The sequence below is a fragment of the Rhipicephalus microplus genome, chromosome 5 (assembly GCF_043290135.1).
Source record: "Rhipicephalus microplus isolate Deutch F79 chromosome 5, USDA_Rmic, whole genome shotgun sequence".
Lineage (NCBI taxonomy): Eukaryota > Metazoa > Arthropoda > Arachnida > Ixodida > Ixodidae > Rhipicephalus > Rhipicephalus microplus.
This window is the reverse complement of record NC_134704.1, coordinates 202,690,423-202,711,480: the sequence shown is the minus strand read 5'-3', so window position 1 is coordinate 202,711,480 and position 21,058 is coordinate 202,690,423. Positions and strand designations below refer to the sequence as shown.

Sequence of the window (21,058 nt, the reverse complement as noted above, 5' to 3'; positions counted from 1 at the left end):
TAGATGTTTCTCTTGTCCTTGTCTTGGGTTTCTGCGTCTGAGGGCCCAAGAACCACCACACACCCCATAGCCTGCTATGCGCATTAAAGTCTCCAAGGAAAACATACGGCTCCGGAAGTTCATAAATTAGAGAGTGTAAATCGCGTTTTTGCAGCTTATATCTAGGAGGAATGTAAATAGTGCAGATTGTGATCAGTTTATCAAAAAGAACCGCTCGAACAGCCACTGCCTCAAGGGATGTTTGGAGTTGTAAGTGTGTGCATGCTATTCCTTGATTCACTATGATGGCAACACCTCCGGATGATGTCATAGCATCAACACGGTCTTTTCGGAAAATAACGTATTTACGAAGAAAATTTGTGTGTTTTAAATTAAGGTGTGTTTCTTGTACACACAGCACTTTTGGCGAGTGTTCATATAAGAGTTCTTGGATGTTGTCAAGGTTTCTGAGAAGGCCCCTGACGTTCCATTGTATAATTTGAGTGTTCATGGTGAATGTGAAATAGTGCTGTGTGTACGAAAAGCGAGTGGCTGTTTAGACAGGGAGTTTGAGTTCACTTAACAGGGCCATCACCAGGCCCTGTTATCTGCTTTTTTGTTTTCTTGACGCGCTCCAGGGAGCCACGCCGCCCTTTCGGCACCAAGGGTGCCGACGTATCCATTGCCTCCTCGGAGGCACTGGATGCCCGCACGTGCGGGCTGTTAATTAGAATTTCGGGCCTCGCCTGGTGAGGTGAGGCCTTGAGACCGGAGGACTCTGGAGTCTCCGGTCTCTGTTTGGGAGTAGGCGGTGTAGCTTGGGCTACAGCCGCCTTGGGGGCAGGTGCCACAACCACCGGCTCGGTATGCGCGGGCTGAAGGAGTGGCGAGGGCTGGTGCGGCGGTGCCCCCTGACGCGCCGCATCAGCGTATGTAGGTCCGTAGAATGGAGCGACTCTTCGCCGTGCTTCCTTAAATGTAATGTTCTCCTTCACCTTCAACGTAATTATTTCTTTTTCTTTTTTCCAGTATGTGCAGGAGCGTGAATATGCGGCATGGTTTCCTTCGCAGTTTACACAGTGTGGCGGTTGTTTGCAGTTCTCAGACACGTGGCCTAGAACTCCACATTGTGCACAAGTCTGGTGACCACGACAGGTTTTAGAGCCATGGCCATACCTCTGGCATTGGAAGCAACGACGAGGGTTTGGTATGTACGGCCTGATAGATGTCTTTGTGTACCCTGTTTGAATAGATTCCGGTAGTTTACTGGATGCAAATGTGAGTATTAAGTGTTTCGTCGGTGTTTCCTTATTATCTCTTCTAATGATGATTCTCTGTACATTAGTGACATTTTGGCTCTTCCAGCCCTCCAAAAGATCAGTCTCAGTCAAGTCAAGTAAGTCCATGTCAGATACCACTCCGCGAGTTGTGTTCATTGATCTATGTGGTGTTATGGTTATTGGTATGCCACCGAAATCTGAAAGACGGTCTAGCTTTTCAAATTGTTCTTTGTCACGGATTTCGAGGAGAAGGTCTCCACTAGCCATTTTGGTTACCTTGTATCCTGTGCCAAGAGTTTCAGTAAGACATCTAGAAACCAGGAAAGGAGAGAGGTTCTGGCTTGCTTTTCAGTTTTTTTCACAGTGGATAACATGATAGTGAGGATATTTTTCTTTGGGCTGGTTAAAAAAGTTTATATCATCGGTGCGTACCCGCTTTAAGCCGGTACGATCAGACAGTAAGGGGAATGCTCCATGCATGCCTTTCTTATTTTTGTTCAGCAGCGTTGGCGGCTACCCACCACGGAGCCCAACGAGGGGACGCTACAAGTTTACAGATGCTGAAAACTGCCGACGCCAGCCGTACAACGCCACTATAACCCAATGCGCCTAGACCAAGGTAGGCTATTTGCACAGGGTTAACCCTAGCCGCCAGGAAGTTTGGAAGTAAACGGAAGAGAGTAGAAGACAGGACAGATAAATAGTAAGAGGTAAAGACGAAGATGCAGGGAGAGAGGGATAGGAAAAGGCGACTGCTGATTTCCCCTGGGTGGGTCAGCCCAGGGGTGCCATCTACGTGAAGTCGGGGCCAAAGGGGTGTGTTGCCTCTGTCGGGGGGCCTTAAAGGTCCAATCACCCAGCGTCGGCTCAACCCCCAGGATCCCCTTTTCCCCGGACACGGCAAAGCCATGCACGGCTAGGCGTGGGAGGGAGTAGAAACTCCCCCGTTAGCTCGGGTCCGTGGTGTCGCTACACATCAAACGCCTACTTGCGCAGGCGCCTTTGCGGGGCAGACAAAGTAGCGAGGCCACCCAGCTGAAGAAGTTCTGTTGGAGAATCACTACGCTTGTAACGATTGAAGATAAAGCAGCCTTCACAGCCGTTCAAGCGCAGCGATGTTGTGTTTAGTGAACGGAAACCACTCAATACTGGTGTATTCCAATGTCGGTCTGAAGAGACAGGTGTAGACAAGAGAACGTGTTTCGAAAGTAGATCCCGCAAGTGATCGTTCGAGAAAGAACAATTTATTCATTGCTTTTTTTTTAGAAAGTTGCTGCACATGCGCATTCCAGCTTAGGTCACTGCTTATCGTGACACCCAAATATTTGTACTGTGAAACATTTCGTAGTAGGGTACCGTTGATACTGTAAGAAAAAATAAGTGTTGATTTCTTGTTTGTAATGTTCATATAGATCGTCTTTTTTGCATATACCACCATTTTTTAGTCTGAACACCCCTGAACCACTTCATACAGAGAATTACTACATTTTGCTTTGTCATCTTCAGTTTTGATTGTGCGGTGTAGTACGCAGTCATCTGCAAATTGCCTAATGTTTAACGTCGACGTGCTTAGTTATATCGTTTATACAGTAAAACCTCGTTAATTCAAGCTCGGCTATTTCGAAATCTCACTTAATTCAAAGGATTTCCCCAGTCCCGTATTTTGCAATGTGAATAATTTGAAGCGGCGGCCGGCACCAGTCCGGTTAATTCGAAAACTTTCGTTGCCATGTGCCAGTTCCAATTCCAGATTTCATTGCAAATACGCAGAACGACGGCTCTTAATAACCACAAGGCTATGTAACTTATCAGTACTAACGAGTGGAAGTTCAAGCACCCCAGCCTCGCTACTTCCCGTGAAAAAAAAAGAAAGAAGAAAAAACGGTCTTGGTCAATCGAATGGTGCGCCTGCGGGAGATGAGCTGTGCTTCACTGCAATACAGCAGTGACACGCGAGCAGCTTATCGCATGTTTCTTGCAACGTCAGCAGGTCATGGTTGACCCAGTCTTTAGGGGATTGTAAAGAAATTAATAAAGGACAGTTTAGCAGAAATCGCGATGTATGCAAACCTCCAATTGCCGGTCGCTCCAGAAATTCGCGTCCTTGCACTGCTGGCGGAGTTCTTGCCAGCTACACTTACTTCGAGAACTAAGTTCAAAAGATAATTTTTTCCAGCCAAAACACATCCCGAGTTTTGTCATACTGGCCATTGATAAATTCATAATTATGATAGAAAGAATGTGCGAATGGTCGCATCATGACATGCTGACGAAGCGAAGAGCAGGCGACATACTGCCCGCATGTCACTACTGTGTTGCAGTGAAAACGTCTTTGTTTTCTGCAGTCGTAAATTTTGGTCGAACACGACCGCATTTTCTTTTGTTTTGTTTTTTCGGTGGCAGCAGTAAGGCCCACTGTTACTCCATGTTCGCGGCAAAATAAAGACCAGGTATTGCTGGAAAACATGACCTTTGTAGCCGCAAGCTAGCCGGCACAGCAAACTACGAGCACTGATTACTTTAAATACTTCCAAGTTCCTTGTATCCCACTTCTTGTATGTTCTGTTATTTTCAAAAGCCACTTAATTTGAAGCTTTCTTGCGACCCCAGTGACTTCAAATTAACGAGATTTTACTGTATATAATAAAAAGAGCATTGGGGCTAATACAGAACCCTGCGGTACACCAGATAAAATGGGAACAGTATCAAATACATGGTCATGTACTGTACATACTGATAACGGTCTGAAAGATAATCTTTAATTCAACGCGTGAGTGATCCTTCTCCTATTAGACACTTTAATTTATAGTTAAGCTTTAGGTGTGAAACGCGATCGAAAGCCTTGAAGTCCATAAAGATTACATTTATTTGTAGTAGGCTGTTAACATCTTTGGCAAAGTCATGAAGCGTTTCCACTAATAGAGTAACAGTCGACAGGCCGCTACGCAACCCAGGCTGATTGGAGTGTATTATGGTGAGACTTTCGACAAACTCTGTTAATTAATTCAGGATGATGTGTTCAAGTATTTTGCAAGATGTGTATGTCAGAGATATGGGCCTGTAGTTAGCTGGGGGAAACGTATCACCTGATTTATGCACGGGTACTATCGTTGCTAGTTTGCAGTCCGCTGGAAGATGACCAACGTGAAGTGAATTTAAATATATTTACTGAAGGAACTTGCTTGCAGTCTCAGTGTACCACTTTAAAAAGGCATTTGGAACGTCATCTGGACCAGTGCTTTTCTTTTCGTCGAGGTTTAGGAAGAGAGATGATACACCCGCCTGCGATGTGAAGAGGGTGTCTAATGGTATATCTACGTCACTTGGTCTGAACTGGCCGCGTTGATGTAGGTCATTATCAGCGGTGAAAACAGACTGAAAGCAGCTGTTGAAAAGATCGACTATCCTCCCGGGTTAGGCGTATAGGCTTTGTTAGTATGTTTAACACTTATGTATGGCCAGAACTTATGAGGCGCTGTTTTAATAAAACTGCGTAAAGAGTGACTGAGAAAGCGTTTATTCACTAAATTCACTTTGCTCTTAAAGGGGCACTCACCAGGTTTGACAATTTTGAGCTGACAAGCGCAATGCGAAGATTAGGCGTTCACGATCACGTCAGCCAATATTTGCAACACTACGCACCGCGGAAATGGGTCAAATTTCAAGATAAACGCTGCTCCCCCTTCCTTTTGTGGGCATGCGCCTAGAAAATGAGGGCATGACGTGCACGTATGAACGGCCCTACGTACACGGCAAAGCAGTAGTAACGTTGGTCCTCTACGTTGTGCTCTATTGTGCTCTGACGTTGCCAACAGTGATGTGTGACATGGCAAAAATCATTTAACACGACATGCGTGCTTATGTATTTGTTGCTTGAAGAGATTAATAAATCTCTAGATAAATAGTGAGACGCAATGAGGAATGTGAGCATTCTTTTTTCTTTTTTCCTGTGAAACACAACAAGACGCGGGGCTATAATGTGCCGGCGTTTTGCAAGCGTTCGTGTGCACGCGGTTAGTGCATCGAGCGGATGACAACCGTGAAACGCTCCTACGCGTTTGCGCACACATTGTGCTCATTTATTCTACCGCGTCTAAGCCAGCGTTTCCGAACCATCCAGCAGAAACAGGCAGTAGACTTCAAAACAATGCTGTTCGAAAAAAAAAAAAAAAAAAAAGACATGCTGCTCGCGCGCACGGGGGTTGGGCTTGTTCGGTCACGTCATGCGCACGTGACCTTTTGGTCAGATGCCGGAAAGGGTAGGGAAGAGATTCAGCTCGCGAAGGCTACGTGGAGGAGCGGCAAGGATGTCGAGCTCGCCTCTTCTCATCCTCGTTTTGCACTGCTACAAAAAAGTTTTCGCAGCTCGTAATGAACCAATTCAAAAAATTTTTTGTGGAAAAATGCTCCTCATCGGACACCCAACAATTTTCATGGTTTAACTAAAATTTGGTATGGGGCCTGGTGAGTGGCTCTTTAAGGGACCTTGACAGTGCCAAGATTTCCGACACAATACTACTGCGTGGGTGAACTTTCTAAGCTTTTTTTAATTTACGCTTCGTATAAATTATGTCGCCCGTGATCCATAGATTGTGCTTTCTGATGTTTTTGTAACCGTTGGAACAAAGTTCTCCATGCAATTCCTAACAATGTTAACCATATCATATTTACCATTTAGTGTTCACTTCAGTAGAGTTCCAAAAAGTTAGAAAGTTCGTGAGCAAGGTATGTCGTGATGGCAGCGTTGTCCGCTTTTTTAAATGCAAGCACCTGTTTCGTTGTAGCTTCTATATGAATAGCGCTGAGATATTGCAAACAACACGAGATATTTTATGATCAGATAAGCCTTCTAATGTCTCTACGTTGACAGGGTAATTTAAAAAGTGATCACATATAAAACCAAGATTTATAATAGAAGCGGAAGAGCCTTCGTTATCGGTAGGAGCTGTAACAGCTTGTGTAAGGTTAAATGTGAACATGATATCAGCAAGCACATTGCCAGTCTTCAACGCCAGGTTCAGCGAGTCCCATTTCACTTCAAGCACGTTAAAATCACCTGCTATAGCAATTTTTATCCCGTAAGGAGCGTGTGTAAGCATATAATCGTGAAGTGCTTCTAAAAATGAAACTTCAGCATCAGACGGTCTGTAAACGACACCACTGTAGGTTATTTAATTTTTGACGTAGGCATTACACCATACTGCTTCGGTGTCAGAGGCCACGGGCATAGCTGTGTATGGAATATCGTGCCAAATTGATAGGGCTACTCCTCCTCCTCTTGTTTTCCTGTCCTTGCGCAGAATCGCATACCCCGGTGGCATATACAGTTACCTAATATACACTGGAGGGAATCCTGGCGCTGGTGTCTATGGAAGCTGCAACGCATGGTGCTGCAGCGAGCATGGGAATGACGGGTAGTACACAAATTTGTCTAATATTTGTACTTCTGGCCTGCTTCTAGCTCTGTGTGTGTTTGTGTGGCTTGGAGCTGTTTTCTCATGAAACGAAAATCAGCAGATGTTCAGCAGTTGCACTTCACCACCTTATTATTTTAGGCTATTATTTCGAATTAGGTCACAAAGTTCAAAAGGGTTCGTTCTTTTAAAATGAAACTAAAACGCAGCAATAAATTAACCCGTAAGTTCGATTCGCCGTCCCCAGGTACGAAGACTGGGCAAATTCGTGTACCACCTATGATTTCCATAGTCGCTGAACGATCGCAGCGCCAGAGTCCCCTCTGGTTAATTTTAGGAAACTCTATGCCCGGTGGTACTATCTTGTGGTCTGGGATACCAGAATGCATCCACGTTTCAGTGAGCGCTACGATATCAGGTTGATAAGACAGTAGGACAGCTTTGAGTTCATAAGTTTTGTTGATAATGCTGGGACAATTCACATTCAAAAGTGTCAACGCGGATGGTTTCAAGTGTGGCGTTTTGCGCGTCTTGCTTCTTCGTTTTTTTCAGCCTCAACGATGTGATTTCATTCACTGTCCCAGAAAAATAGGCGGTCATTTATGCAAGCTTCATCGTAAATTAATGCACCCTAAATTTTAGACCAATGCCATGCAGATCTTTAAGGATTTGCAGTGATTTTTGCGTGCACTGATCCAAAACCAATCCATGTTCTAGCCACTGCAAAGCAGGCTTACTGTCCGAAAACAGCCCGATTTGTTTCTGTCTGCAAAACTTCAGCTTCTTCAGAGTTGCCTGAATTGCCACACTTTCACATGCTGTCGATGAAACAACACACTAGAGTTGCACTTCCCAGGACGCCTTTAGAGACGAGATCACAAACACTGCAACGCTTGCTCTGCGCTCTATGTCGACCGATCTATAGGTGAAAACTTAAAATGATCGGCGTACTTTTCTTCAATGTATTCAAGTACCGAAGATTGTACATCTGCTGTGGGTGTGGAATGCTTGCTGTGCATCCGAGGAATCGTCCCTTAACAGTAGACATCCTCATGTGACCAAGGTGGGTCTTGTCGAAGTGGTCTTTGTTTGGGAAATTCGACGCCAAGATGGCAAAGGGTGTAGAGGGCCACGAAAGCTCGTGATATTGTGCATCGCCGAAGGCGACTGAGTAGTGTTCGTCCTGGGTTCGATTCGCTAAGCCGGCAAAGCTGTGTCAGCAGTCGAGAGGTGAGAAGACATAACGGTGAAATTAAGCACCTTTATGGTCACTGCAAACATTGACACTTCCAAAGCCACTCTAAGGCCTTTACGATGAAGTGTTTTCAACAGTTCGCACTGCGACTCACTTGGAGAGATCCGAGGCAATCAGAAGAGCACACAATTCACAATTACTGCCGCCTGTAACGTTATCATTAATGTTGGGTGGCTCCCTCAGCTTGTTCCCCCATCCTACGAAGAATGTTTACACGGGGTGACAGCACTGACATCGTCTTCTTTACTGCACGCCGCCAATTCATCCTAGAGTGCGACTCCAACGAATCTCATGTACTTACCTTGCTTAATTCGTGAGTTAATTAGCAGAGAATTAGCTTGTTAACTAATTGGTTAGCCTAGAACTAACTCAAATAACACAAGTAAATATGGTACCCACTGGCCGAACTCTCCGAAGTAATCCTGTTCCGACTCATTAAATGTGAATTTGATAGCACCCCATGCGTATTGATGACCCCTTTAGAGCCATTGCTACTTTTTCAACATTCATTGCTCAGTTCATGCAACATTGTAATAAAATCGCAAATAGCCAAAACACCTGCTCCAGTGTTCCTGCCCTCCTGAGCATTTCAGCCAAAGAGTACGCACCAAGTGGGCATATCGCTGCATGTCACTCAGCTGTGAATTCAGGGTCAGGATCTCCTGCTGCTGACGCAAGTTCACCTCTGTTCGTCGACACAGTTCCTCCTGGAGGTGGCTGGACTCTTTCGTCACATCCGCTGGAGGAGAGAGGACATTCATTAGCAATGAAATTGTGGCATAACAATGCAGACTGCCAAAACCTAACCATAGTTGCAGGGCCATTCATTCAAGGCTTATACAACTTTCAATGAAAAAACTTCACAACCAGTTCTGGAAAACTGGTTCATCATTGCAAGCCCCTCGCAGAACTAAAGCCCTTCCAGTTACCTCCGCCATGCTTGCCCAACACTTTTACACCCAGAAATTTTATCTTGCATATTTTACAAGCATAGAAAACAGATTGAAAGCTGCCATTTGTCAGAATAGCCCCCATAACAAGAATTCTCAGTAGCGCAAACAAAATTATGTTTCAGAACACAGCACAAGTCAGATCAATATAAAATGCACCTAAAACTTGGTAATATAGGTGCCCCTGTTCTCAACATGACAACTGGCTGAAAGTGCCTGAGACCTACGCATTGCATGACCTCCCTGCTGGCTTTACTGTTAGGTCGCAAAGTTAACCAGGCTACTGCATATTCTTAAAAACAAAATTCTTGATGTTTCATAGAGAATCCCAAGGTTGACAGATCCATACCTGCAAGTGTACAGGTAAGCTTCAACTTTCTTCAGTTCATGGCGGACAATTGTGTTGCCTCTTTCCTAGTGACCCATTGTGGGGATCTGAGGAGCATCCTTAACCATTTCGCGGGCATTTTCGCCATATGACTGCTCCCGTTCTTTCTCACATGTTCTGGCAACGGCGTGTAACAATATAGATGTTCTCGGGTTGTTAAGAGTCGGCAAGTAACATGTGCGACAAGAAGGCTCTTTCTTTTCCTCGGGCTGCACACGGCAAGCACGCATCCTTTCTCTATGTGTGTCCCCTTTGGGAATTGCCACACTGTAGCCAGCCTGGGTGCCTAGGCATCCTAAGTGGGCATGTTTACTTTTGTGCTGGCTTTGGTTCCATACGATAGGTCAAACAGTGGTGCCTAAAGCTTAACGTGGTCATTCTTCACAAAGCCGCACTTGCCGGAGGCCTATTCATACAAGGTTTGCCCGAACTCTTCTGGCCAGGGTGCGCAGCTCAGCCACAAGACACCACTTTCCGAGTGGTGTATCAAAACTCGCCATTTCCAGCTACGATGTGCTCACGGCTTCCCCTTTTGGTTATGACCACGTCCCGGGAGCGGATGTTGTACTGTGTTTTGGGTGCCGCTAAAGGCAATAGTGTTTGAGTGTTTTTGTTAGATTGAACACTGTCTGTTGTGCCAGGCTGCGATAAACACTTTGCTAGTTGAGCGCGCGTGTAGCGGTGCGCTATATGTGAGCAGGCGACGATAGACACAGACCTATGGCTTGCTAAGTCTGGACTTGCGATGATCTTTCGTTACGATGAGTAACAAGGTTGCCACACCATTTGTACACCTAACTTCTTTCATGATGCCTACTCTCTTCACAACACTGTACCTCTGTGTCTAAATGTTATGGCTGAAATTCAATTACAATACATTATAGCAACACTACAATAGAAAAATCAACCATCTTTGTCCCCATGGTGGTCTGCATTAGGTCCAAGTGCAACAAAATACCACTCCACCCCGCATGCTGTACCACGAAGAGAAAGTGAGAGAGCAGAGAGTATTCGTGTGTGCGAAAAACTGGAGAGATGATGGGCATCCGAAGGCAGAGGTTATGGGAAGTGTGAATCTCCTCTAGATTGATGTGTATTGCACGGTAGAAAACATGGACGGCAAGCAGACAAGGACAAGCACAGACTATTGACTCATCACAATATACCTCTATTAGGAATCACGAACTGGCCCAATTGTCTCCTTTCAGGAGTTTGCGCATACTGCCACACACCCACTTTTCTATGTTTTATGTTTCTGCTCCAATGCACGAATAGTTACTGCGTTGTGCAAACTTCAATAGAATGTCTGAGACCATTCTACATAGTTTCCCGATCATCTGTTCGGCTTGAGTGCATAAACGGGAACAGCCGAATTTATGCAAATCAGTTCTTAAGCGACTTGCAAGGTGGCAAAAAAGTGAAGAAAGAGAAAATTGTAGGCTTGTGCGAATAGTGGATTATAAGTTCGAAGCGCATTTGAAGCGAATAGTGATTTTGGCCGAATAATTTCGAATTGAAATCGAATAGTATGTATGGCATATACAGAAAATGGACATATTTATCAAAACTTAACCTGCACAATACTTCAAAAATAAATTGAAGTAAGGCCTCTATGGAAATGCTTTTTTTTTTTCGTTCAAAGAAAGTCGAAAGAACTTTGAGTAGTAGCAGGATTTGACTTTTGGAGGATGTAAGTGATAACCTGTCAAATACGTAACATATTAAAATTTATTATACTTAGTGCATATAAGCCAACATAACAAGCTTCAATGAATGATGATTAATTTGACGGTAATACGTTCATTTAAAGGGTCCCTTTAAATTAACAGCATCATTTGCACAAAGAAGAGAGCAATTTTTAGCTGAATTTGAGGATTTGTTGTGACTTTTGGGCCGTGCGCTGCGCCATAATATTAGGCTCACGTTTTCTGACCAAACTCAAAAAGTGTTGCACGGCCCTTTTAAATTTGAAGTAAGGTTTCGCGGGAAAGCGAATTTCCCCTGAACAGGTGCTTTTACGGCTTAGCACTCCTAAACGGCAGTGAAACCACCTTTACAAAAGCTTACATGCTGATTAAAGGGGTTGTGAAACATGTACTAAAAATTTTAAACTACGTGTGTTTTCAGAATCCTGGCAGTCTATTCAATACTATACCTCGACTCATTTGATCGTCTGTGCTCAATGAATACATACGAAGACGCTATTTCGGTTTCCCAGCTCACGTTCCCGTAAACTATGTAGCTGACGCCACTTTAAGACAGCCAATGAAGTCTCTCTGTTGTCGACAAAACATGGTGACGCAGCGATGTTCTTGAGCCTTAGTTGACCATGGTTCGTAACATCATAGTGTTTGGCGCCATCACCACCACCCGACTTTCCCGAACTACAGCGTCGTCTGCTTGAGGGGAGTCGGTTTAAGAACAAAACAGCAGCAGTGGTGACGACGGCGAAGAAGCCTGCACCCTGCAAGCACTCTTATCGAGACCACGTGGCAGAACCTTTGCTTGAGGAAGCCCCGAACACGAGTTTCCACTTTGTATGCCCATAATGTTGGGTGACATTGTGGTTGATAGCTCGAAGCAATGCTCAGCGCTGTGGGCCGCTGGGCAGCTTGTGAGAACGAACGTTGTTTGCACTTTGATAAGTTGTGCGTCTGTCTGACGACACACACGGTTGACATGGTGAGGACTAAGTGCTGGACACAGTGCGATTCAGCATCCAATACGGGGTGCAAACGCGGCGTACTCCGATTCACGACACATGGGGCGAACAAGCCATCAGCGCTCAGGCTCCACTCACGTACGGCATCTCAGCTTGCACACTCAGAAGACATCATATCTTCTTACAAAATAAACAACGACACACAGTCATGGTTTGTTGCCTAATAACATTGCTAACAAAGCTATGCCTTTGCGAGCGACAAACATCGCGACAGCCAACATTCATTCTTGACTCCGAGCGTAGATCTAGCAAGGCTGACATTCTCGGTAGCGCCGCTCGCTTTTCAACATGAGCTCATTGTCGAGCGCTTCTTTTTGCCAACACGATAAAAACTTGTACACTTATATATAATGCTTTACCCGCACAACTAGTTTTGTCAATGGCCTCGATCTAAAGAGCAAAGGTGGGAACGAAGCTGGCCGGTTCGCCGAGACAGCCAGTGCCCCTGTTTGTTTACCTGCGAAATGGCCTTCCATCACGGCTCAATATCTCGTTGGTGGTTCGGAAACAGACGTTGCCTTGCAGAAATAGTACACTTCAAGCATCGATTTATTCAATCATGAGTTTATTTCACATCAGAAACAGCTTATCCAACGTTTTCCATGCCGCAACAACGACGACATGCCCAAATGCAAGGACGATCAAGGCTATCGGAGCGGCGAGAAAAAAGCTTGCGACGAGCGCCCACTAGTGGTGCCCATTGTCACGCTCCCGCACTGCCATTGGTCGCGACCACCAGACCGATGCAGTTGCCGGTGCAGTTGACAAATGATGCAGTTGACAACCACCCATGTGTAGCAAAATCCATCGCCGGACTAGGAGGACACTAAGAGGCTTTTCTTTCTGAGAAATCCATATGGATTTTATGGCGACTTTGTGCTACAAATGGGTGGCTGTCAATTTTCTAGGCTTTTGCGAATATTTGAACAAATAGTAGAATATTTGAATTTGCTTCGATCTGAATTTAAGTTATTGAACATTTCAATTGATTGATTGATATGTGAGGTTTAACGTCCCAAAACCGCCATATGATTATAGGAGACGCCGTAGTGGAGGGCTCCAGAAATTTCGACCACCTGGGGTTCTTTATCGTGCGCCCGAATCTGAGCACACGGGCTTACAGCATTTCCGCCTCGATCGAAAATGCAGCCGTCGCAGCCGGGATTTGGTCCCGCAACCTGTAGGTGGTGGTTGTCAATTCTCCTTTCCTTATTAGAGTTTATTCTGGAACAAACTTGGCCATCAGCGATAATGCTCAAATATTCCACGCCGCGTGTATACATGCCGATGTGTACTGCTGCGAATCAGTTCATTGACGGCCAACACTCTGTTCACCGCTATCAGTACCAGTACGTATAGATGTACTCTGACTTTCCATTCACTGGCCGCAAGTCCCACCAAATAAACAGTTTCACCTTGGACTGACGGTCTGCTCCCTTCATCCACATGACGTTCCCATGACATCCCGTGGAGTTGCTTCCTGGCACATGTACTGATGTCAGAGCATAGGTGAACTGTTGACCTATGCAATGACATGTGTGCAGTGAACTGTCAGGAAGCGGCTAGCCAGAGAATGCAAGTTGAAGCAGCCTTCCACCGGCCCGCCACAATGCTCGAATCGATCCAGTAAATTCTATGTGCCTGGCATGAGTGAGACTTTGGGCGGTGTTCTGAAAAGGTACGACACATAGCTTATGTATCCACGCACAAGCTAAAACACACTCTCATCAATGTGAAAGACAAATTACGATAAGAGTGCTTTCCTGGTGTTGTGTATGAGGTTCCGCATGCGAATTGCATTTATGTGCATATGGGTGAATATGGGAACATTGCGTGTTCACTCAAGCAGCACAATAATGGTGTAAAAAATGAAAAGGTGTCAATAAACACCCTCGCTGGGTATGCACAAGCTTTAAATCATGCGACAGACCGGACCAGGGAGTTCTAGATTGTATCTAGAATCAGGAACATTAAAAACAAAAAAAAACGCGCTCAACCACACAAGCGGCAATTTGCCTCCTGCATACACAATTAGGCCAGGTGCCTATCTAAATGCTTAGCTTTCATTGTGAACAAAGCTCTTGATCTCGGTGCGGAAACATATTATTTTTTTTTTCATTTTTTATTTTCCCATTGTGGTCAGTGTCTACGTCTAATTATTCAGAACAGTTCCCGTGTACCCTCATGCAGCTCTCACACCAGCTGGACTGCTTCGCGTCAGTGCTCTCTGGATTTTTGCCTGCATCTCATCATCGTCAGCGACCTGCCAAACACTGGAATTCAACGGCTTTCACATTGATGACAACAACTGAGAAGTGGACATCAATGCTTTTGGAGCTCGCCAGGTTTGAACGGACCAACAGAAGTGGTGCATAGCCATTGACTGCCTTCGAAATGTTGCCTCAGCATGGCGTAGGTATGAAGGCACGAGGCAGCAGTCCTGGGTGGTCTGGAGCACCAGGCTCATCACTGCCTTTGGAGGGATTGACTACGACCTCACTGCCACCACCCATTCCAGCCTCACCACCCATTCCAGCCTCACCACCACCGAGGATGGACTCTCTTGGGACACCACCTTGAGGCTGCTACTGCACAGTACATCTTATTAATAGCAAGCGACACCAGACTCTCATAGGGCTATGATGCTGTGTTAGACACAGCATCACCATGACGAGACACCGGACCACATTCCCTTTAGATGGCCTGGTGAAACGGGGCCCAACTTCCCTCAGTGGCCTGGACATGCTGGATCCACTCGTACACAGCATTCTGTCAGTCCAAAAACAATATGAATCCAAGCCCATAATTACTAATGTGTGCGGAGATCAACGCGAGCCAATTCATACGTGACTTCAAGTGCATCCATCGCCCACGTGCTCAGATGGTTACTTTGCTGTGAATGAGACCAAGAATGCAGTGGCTACCGTGTCTACAAGAGTCAGCCATCTGGACGACACCAGATGTACAGGATGGGGCACAATGTGTCCAACACGCAGACGTTCCGTTAAAAAGTTTCTCGGGATGAACACAAAAAAGTTGTCTCGCCACTATTCCCACTGCCTCCCGGTGAAATAGCGATCTCGAAGAAACTCGCTCTGAACTTTGCAACAGTAGCCCCCTAAGAGTCAGCTAGACCACTTGCGAAACCGTTGGGCCCCAACAAAAACAAGGAGTCACAGCATGATCTTGGCTGCAAAAAAAGATTTTTCAGTTCCCCCAAACAAGCAGAAAGTTCCTGACGAATATCCCGATCGTCTTTCTGGTTTTGACAATCGTGCGGGTGTAACCAAAAAAAAAAAGCACCAAGAGAGCTAGCTGACCATAGTACCTCCTTAGACACTGTTCCGGCATCCTCCTCCGACATACCACAACCGCTGTTGCCTCCGCAAAAAAGCCACAGCAACTGACCATACTGAGCAACCAAATGGACATATCTTTAGCTTTTAAATGTGCTTTTTTAAAAGTTTAGTTTTACTCGTAAATAATTTTTAATTGTCCTTTCATCTACAAGCACCCTTTTTCTCTGGAGCAGATAACAAAAAAACCCTACTAACTGCAAAAACCGTTACCACCGCACAAAAAAGGCTGCACCATTGTGTTTGAAAAATTTCTCTATCATTCTAGACTATTCAGATAAGACCGTGCACACAACCCGAGTGGTCGAGATTATTCTGCCACTAACACAAGAACACTTTATTATTCGCGTAAAAAGATGTCTTTGTCGAATTTAGATGTCTTGTGCGGATAGTGGATTATAGATTCCAAGCAAAGTCGATGCTAATAGTGTTTTTGGTTGAATAATTTGTAATTGAATTCAAATAGTCCATATTACCGTATTTAGTCGCATAATTCTCGCACCCCCCCCAACTTCGCCCTTAAAAAATACGATTTCTTTTTTTCCTTGAGTAATTATCGTACCCCCGAAAACTGCCGCAAAATTCCTGTTTGCTCATTTCAACCACTGATGATGATAGCGCGCGCCATCTGGCACCATCTCTTAACCATCAAGCGCACTATTGCAGAGAGATTAAATCCAATCCAAGACAAGCCGAAGTGGCCAGTGCGCGTTGCAGCGTGTTTTGTATGTTATGTCGGTAATCTTGTCACGTTATGAGGTGATACTAAAGCTACACGGCTGCTTTCAAGTTGCAAATTATAGGTCATGCACTAAACAACAGCAACAGGGCCACCGGTAGGCCCTTCAGAGTCTACGAGTTTTGTGTTCGCTACTGGTGACGTCAGCTGAAAGCCACCAAGACGCGTTGGGCCTGCCAAGTGCCTAAAAAGGGGATTGATGGTAAACTTTATTTCTTCAGAAGGAAACTGCAGACGATTCTGTTAAATAGCCATCAGCCCAATACTGACGTCCTACGCTTACCTTTTGAGGGCTCCTGTTGAGCGACAAAAGTTATCGCTACGCCCGCAACGTCCACAAGCTTGACTATTTGCTTCCACTTTTTGTGTCTCAAATAATTATTGTCTTGTGTTGAAACTCTGCTCTTCTTGTTGAGGGAAGTTTTAATTAGTACTTTTTAAAGCTTGGTGTTAGTTTCTGGGGTGAGAATCCCGATTTGCGGCCTTGTTCGTTTTCTTTTTCGCTCTGTACGTTTTTGTGGAATGTTTTCCCCGCGTAATTCTCGCACTTCCTAACTTTGCATTAGTTTTCCGGCAAAAAAAGTGCGAGGATTATGTGAGCAAATACTGTACATACAAAGAAAAGTGGGCATATTTATCATGACCTAACTAACCTGCACAAAATTTTTTTTAATTAAAATAGGGCTTCTATGCAAATGCCATTTCTTTTTTCGTTCAAAAGAAGTCGAAACAACTTTAAGTAGAAGCAAGATTCGAGTTTTGGTAGGATTTCAGCGATAGCCTGTAAAGTTTGTCACATTTTGAAATTTATTGTATTTTGAGCACATAAGCTGTCATAAAAAGCTTTTCAGGATAAAAATAAATCAATTTGAGGGTGATGTGTTCATATAAAGGGGCCCTGCAACACTTTCAAAGCCATGCAATGGATTCACTAAAGAAGCTTATTGCCTCATAAATTCTCCAGCGCGAAAATTTTTGGAATCCGTCCAGTACGAGCAGAGTTGCAAAGATTTGTCGCACATTGCAATTGCACTATCTCTTCGCATTCCGACAAAAGCACTGGAAGATAAGCAGCGAGGGTCGGCACGGGGAAAGAAAAAATGTCACGCGTGCCTCATGACTTTGAGTACTATTTCTTTTTTTTTCTTTCTTCAAATACGCGGCTTTTCAGCGTAATCACTCACATATGACTGGACAGGTGGCGGCCTGCCGCAACGGCCCCAGTAACCACCAAGCGCGCCATGCTCAAATCGGCCAATGGCCGATACAAAGGCTATGACGAGTGATTTTTGAGATTTTGGCGTCACTTGCCAAGAGAAGAGAGCAATCTTTAGCCGAACTTCAGAATTTATTTTGAATTGCAGGCAGTTTTTTACGCTATATTATTGGGCTCGCGTGCTTTTGGTAACCTGGACTACCGACGGGCAGCGTTTTCTGCCCATGCTCAAAAAGTATTGCAGGGCCCCATGAAATTTGAGTGGGGCTTCCCCACAAAGCTCATTACCTGTAAATAGATGCTTTCACAGCTTAGCACCCATACACCGCAGTGACACCACCTTTAAAACGGGCCACATGCAGATTAATACTATACACTTAATCATTCATTGCGAATACTTTGAAATTTTCAATGATTTAAATTCGAATCAAAATTAATTAGAATACTCTACTATTCTTTTAAATATTTGAAGCGTTCTAATATTCGCACAAGTCTAAAGATGACGCATTCCGCTGACGATCAGATAATTGGCGTGCCTGTGTGCTGCTTTAGCGGCACGTCGCATCGTCTTCCGAGCACAAGTATGACCCATAAAATGCCATCGTTGGCGGCTGTGTTGAGTGTCCCAGCTCTATACTTTTTGTGACCAAGCTCTGCATTATCAGCTAGTATGTTCTTTCAATTTATTTAACAGGTAATTCGCTATTTGTCATTCACTTGTCATTTCTCACTTATTTGCATTGTAGCCCTGGTTCTTGTTTCTCAGGGTAGGCCACGTTGACAAACATGCTGTCAAAGACATCGGTTACTCTTCCACACTGCTAGCAGTGCTGAATGAAGGAATGAACTTGATCAAGCCTCGCCACACTTACACAGCTGCTTCACACAGTCCCGAATGAGCTGCAGCTCCTTCTTCTCTTCTTCCTCCAGGTGGCTAAGCTGGCTCTGCGACTGCACACACACACACACACACACACACAATTAGGCTTCCACCACAAGGGCTCTTCAATCTTGGAAAAATTGTGAGTCTGCGCAGCTCACTCTTTCAAAATATAGACAGTCTTTATAAGAGACACTGATGTAACCGAGGTATCAATGTGCCTTCATTGAAAGAAGCGTTAAGACACCTTTTTATAGGAAGGCAGAAGTACTGCTCTGTGCATGTCTCTCATAAAGGAATTCAGCTCTATTCCGCACTTGGAGCTTCATCAGACTCAGGATTGCCAAAATATTCACGACTCAGAAAAACTTAAACTCATTAGCGTAAAATCAGTTCTTTTTTTTTTTACCCTTATCCCAGTGTCAATGCCTTCACATACCATATTTACTCGCATAATAGGAGCACCCCCAGTTTGGTGACGAGAAATAAGATTTTTTTATTTCCACGCATAATAGGCGCACCTTGAACTTGGCTGTGATGAGAACCGTGTTTGCATGGTTGCAATTCGATGCCCTTTTACGTTAACTGAAGTGAGGAAAAAAAGACCACGGCAGCGCAGCGCCAGCTCCCTGGGCTCGCTGAGTGACGATGGGGCAGTTGCTTGAGTGTGAGAAAGCAGTGAGATCGTACAGTGCACAGACTGGGACACTTCCAGGTTGGAAAAGAGCATGCCATTATGGCCAAGTTTTCCAGGTTGAAAGACAAAACTGGTGTTCTTTCTGCAATGCCAAAGTTGAGGGATACATTTTTTTCAGTTTGCGAACACTACTCGGCAGGTGTCAGAATTACCCACAAGAAATTTTTTGTGCAAAAGGTTCGCTTTGACAAGCTATTAATGAACAACAAGTTATTTATTTACGATTCTGTGACTGATACTATGAAGGAACTAAAGTCATAGCGTTCACCACCAACCTGTTCGCCGTTATCCTGCGATGCTACGCAGCCACGTGTACTATAGTATTTTGTTCCTTCTGGAATACGAAAGGAGCTACCTTCCTAAAAAAGACTCAACAAAAGCCATTCTAGATCACAGCTCTGCCGATACTACAATACATAAAGAGTCGTGGTTCACTGCACATATAGACACACGCGAACTTTTGTTTGGAGTGTTTAACGCATACAGATTCAACAGGGTTGGACGGTAGGGGGTGGGAGGGGGGGTGGGATGTTTTTTTATTGATTAAACCTAATATATCTTTCTGCGTGGCTGCGACAGAACTTGCTCTTGCACTTATTTGCTAAATTTCTTTCATCTTCTACGGCGATTTTAACCTTCCTGACATTAACTGAGATAAAATGACAGCAATGTCTCACTTATATAGGGAATTTTTTTTATCTTATTCTGACTAACTTCACACAAATGGTATCAACACTAACTCGTGGTGCTGACATTCTTGATTTAGTTTTGGTTTCCAACACCGACACTGCTCAGTCGGTTATGTTTGTTGATGGTTTGAGTGGCCACAGGATGGTGACCTAACCTTTCAAGTACCCATTAGTCGGTCTTCAACCAAATATATCTGTAATTACAAAAAGGCAGACTTCCCAAAAAGCATTGAGAGCAATTCGTTACATCATAAACAAAAAATGTTGAATCACATATCCGGAGCAACACTGACAAATCATGTGTAACAAGCGTGTTCTTCAGAGGAGTTTCAGCAAGGAACTCGCCAGGGCAAGCAAGACAGCTGCAGCACAGAAAACAGGAGGCCGAGAGCGCGACACACAAACTTCGTCGTCTTTTCTCTCCCTGGCACAGAGCTAGCGCCGATGTGCACCGGTACAATTTCCTCCCTGCACAAAGAGGAGCCATCGTGGCGACGGCGACTTAAGGAAAAGACGTTATAGGTGGGTCGTAGCAGGGTTTAAGTTGCGTGACGTGAACTGTTTCGCGGTTTCGGCAGCGATGATCGGGCGATGGGTTGACCGGCTCGACGTAGTTTACGGGAGATGTCTGCTCCAGTATGCGGTAAGGACTATGGTACCGTGACAAAAGTTTAGTGGAAAGTCCGGGAGTTGTGGACAGGACCCAAAGCCAAACCAGCTTTCCCGGGGAGTCATGGGCATCAGATGCAGCTGTGTCACGGCGGAATTTTCGGTGCGACTGATCTTGCGTAGTGTACAAGCGAGCCAGTTTATGGCACTCTTCAGCGTAAGCAGCAGTTTGAGAGATGGGATTGCCCTCAAAAACGTCCGGTTGGTACGGCAGAATAGTGTCCATAGAACATGAAGGTTAACTCCATACAGGAGAAAGAAGGAAGAGAAGCCAGTGGTAGTTTGAGACACAGAGTTGTAAGCGTAGGTGACAAAAGGAAGTACGCGGTCCCAGTTTGTGTGGTCTTCCGACATGTACATCGTCAGCATGTCGGCAAGGGTACGATTGAAGCGTTCCGTCATGCCGTTAGTCTGAGGATGGTATGCGGAAGCGGTACGGTGTACAATGCGGCATTCTTTGAGCAGAGTCTCGATCGCATTTGAGAGGAAGACGCGGCCACGGTCACTAAGTAATTCCCGTGGGGCCCCATGGCGCAGAATGAGATGACGAAGTAGGAACCAGGCGACGTCTTTCGCGATGGCGGCTGGTAGCGCAGATGTTTCTGCGTACCGCGTGAGGTGATCGATGGCGACTATTATCCAGCGGTTGTCGTCAATGGTGGTCGGGAGTGGACCGAAGAGATTGACTCCGACGCGGTCGAATGGTCGGGCAGGGCAGGGCAATGGCTGCAAAGGACCAGCGGTGCTGTGAGTAAGAACCTTGCGACGTTGGCATGCAGGGCACGACTGAATGTACCGGCAAACGTATCGATACATGCCTCGCC

General features: G+C 45.1%; 1 protein-coding gene across 2 annotated transcripts in view; it reads right to left on the bottom strand.

Moving 5' to 3' along the window:
- The window catches only part of milt (trafficking kinesin-binding protein milt), a 354,950-nt gene that overhangs the window by 195,852 nt on the left and 138,040 nt on the right, over nt 1–21,058 (bottom strand). For both annotated transcript variants that reach the window (XR_012895561.1, XM_037424365.2), the window contains exons 5-6: nt 18,172–18,250; nt 8,537–8,667 (exon numbers count right to left, since the gene is read on the bottom strand). Coding sequence is in view for 1 of the 2 variants with exons in the window: in XM_037424365.2 (XP_037280262.2) it covers nt 8,537–8,667; nt 18,172–18,250 (210 nt within the window). In the remaining variant the exon portion in view is untranslated. The remainder of the gene's footprint in view (nt 1–8,536; nt 8,668–18,171; nt 18,251–21,058) is intronic.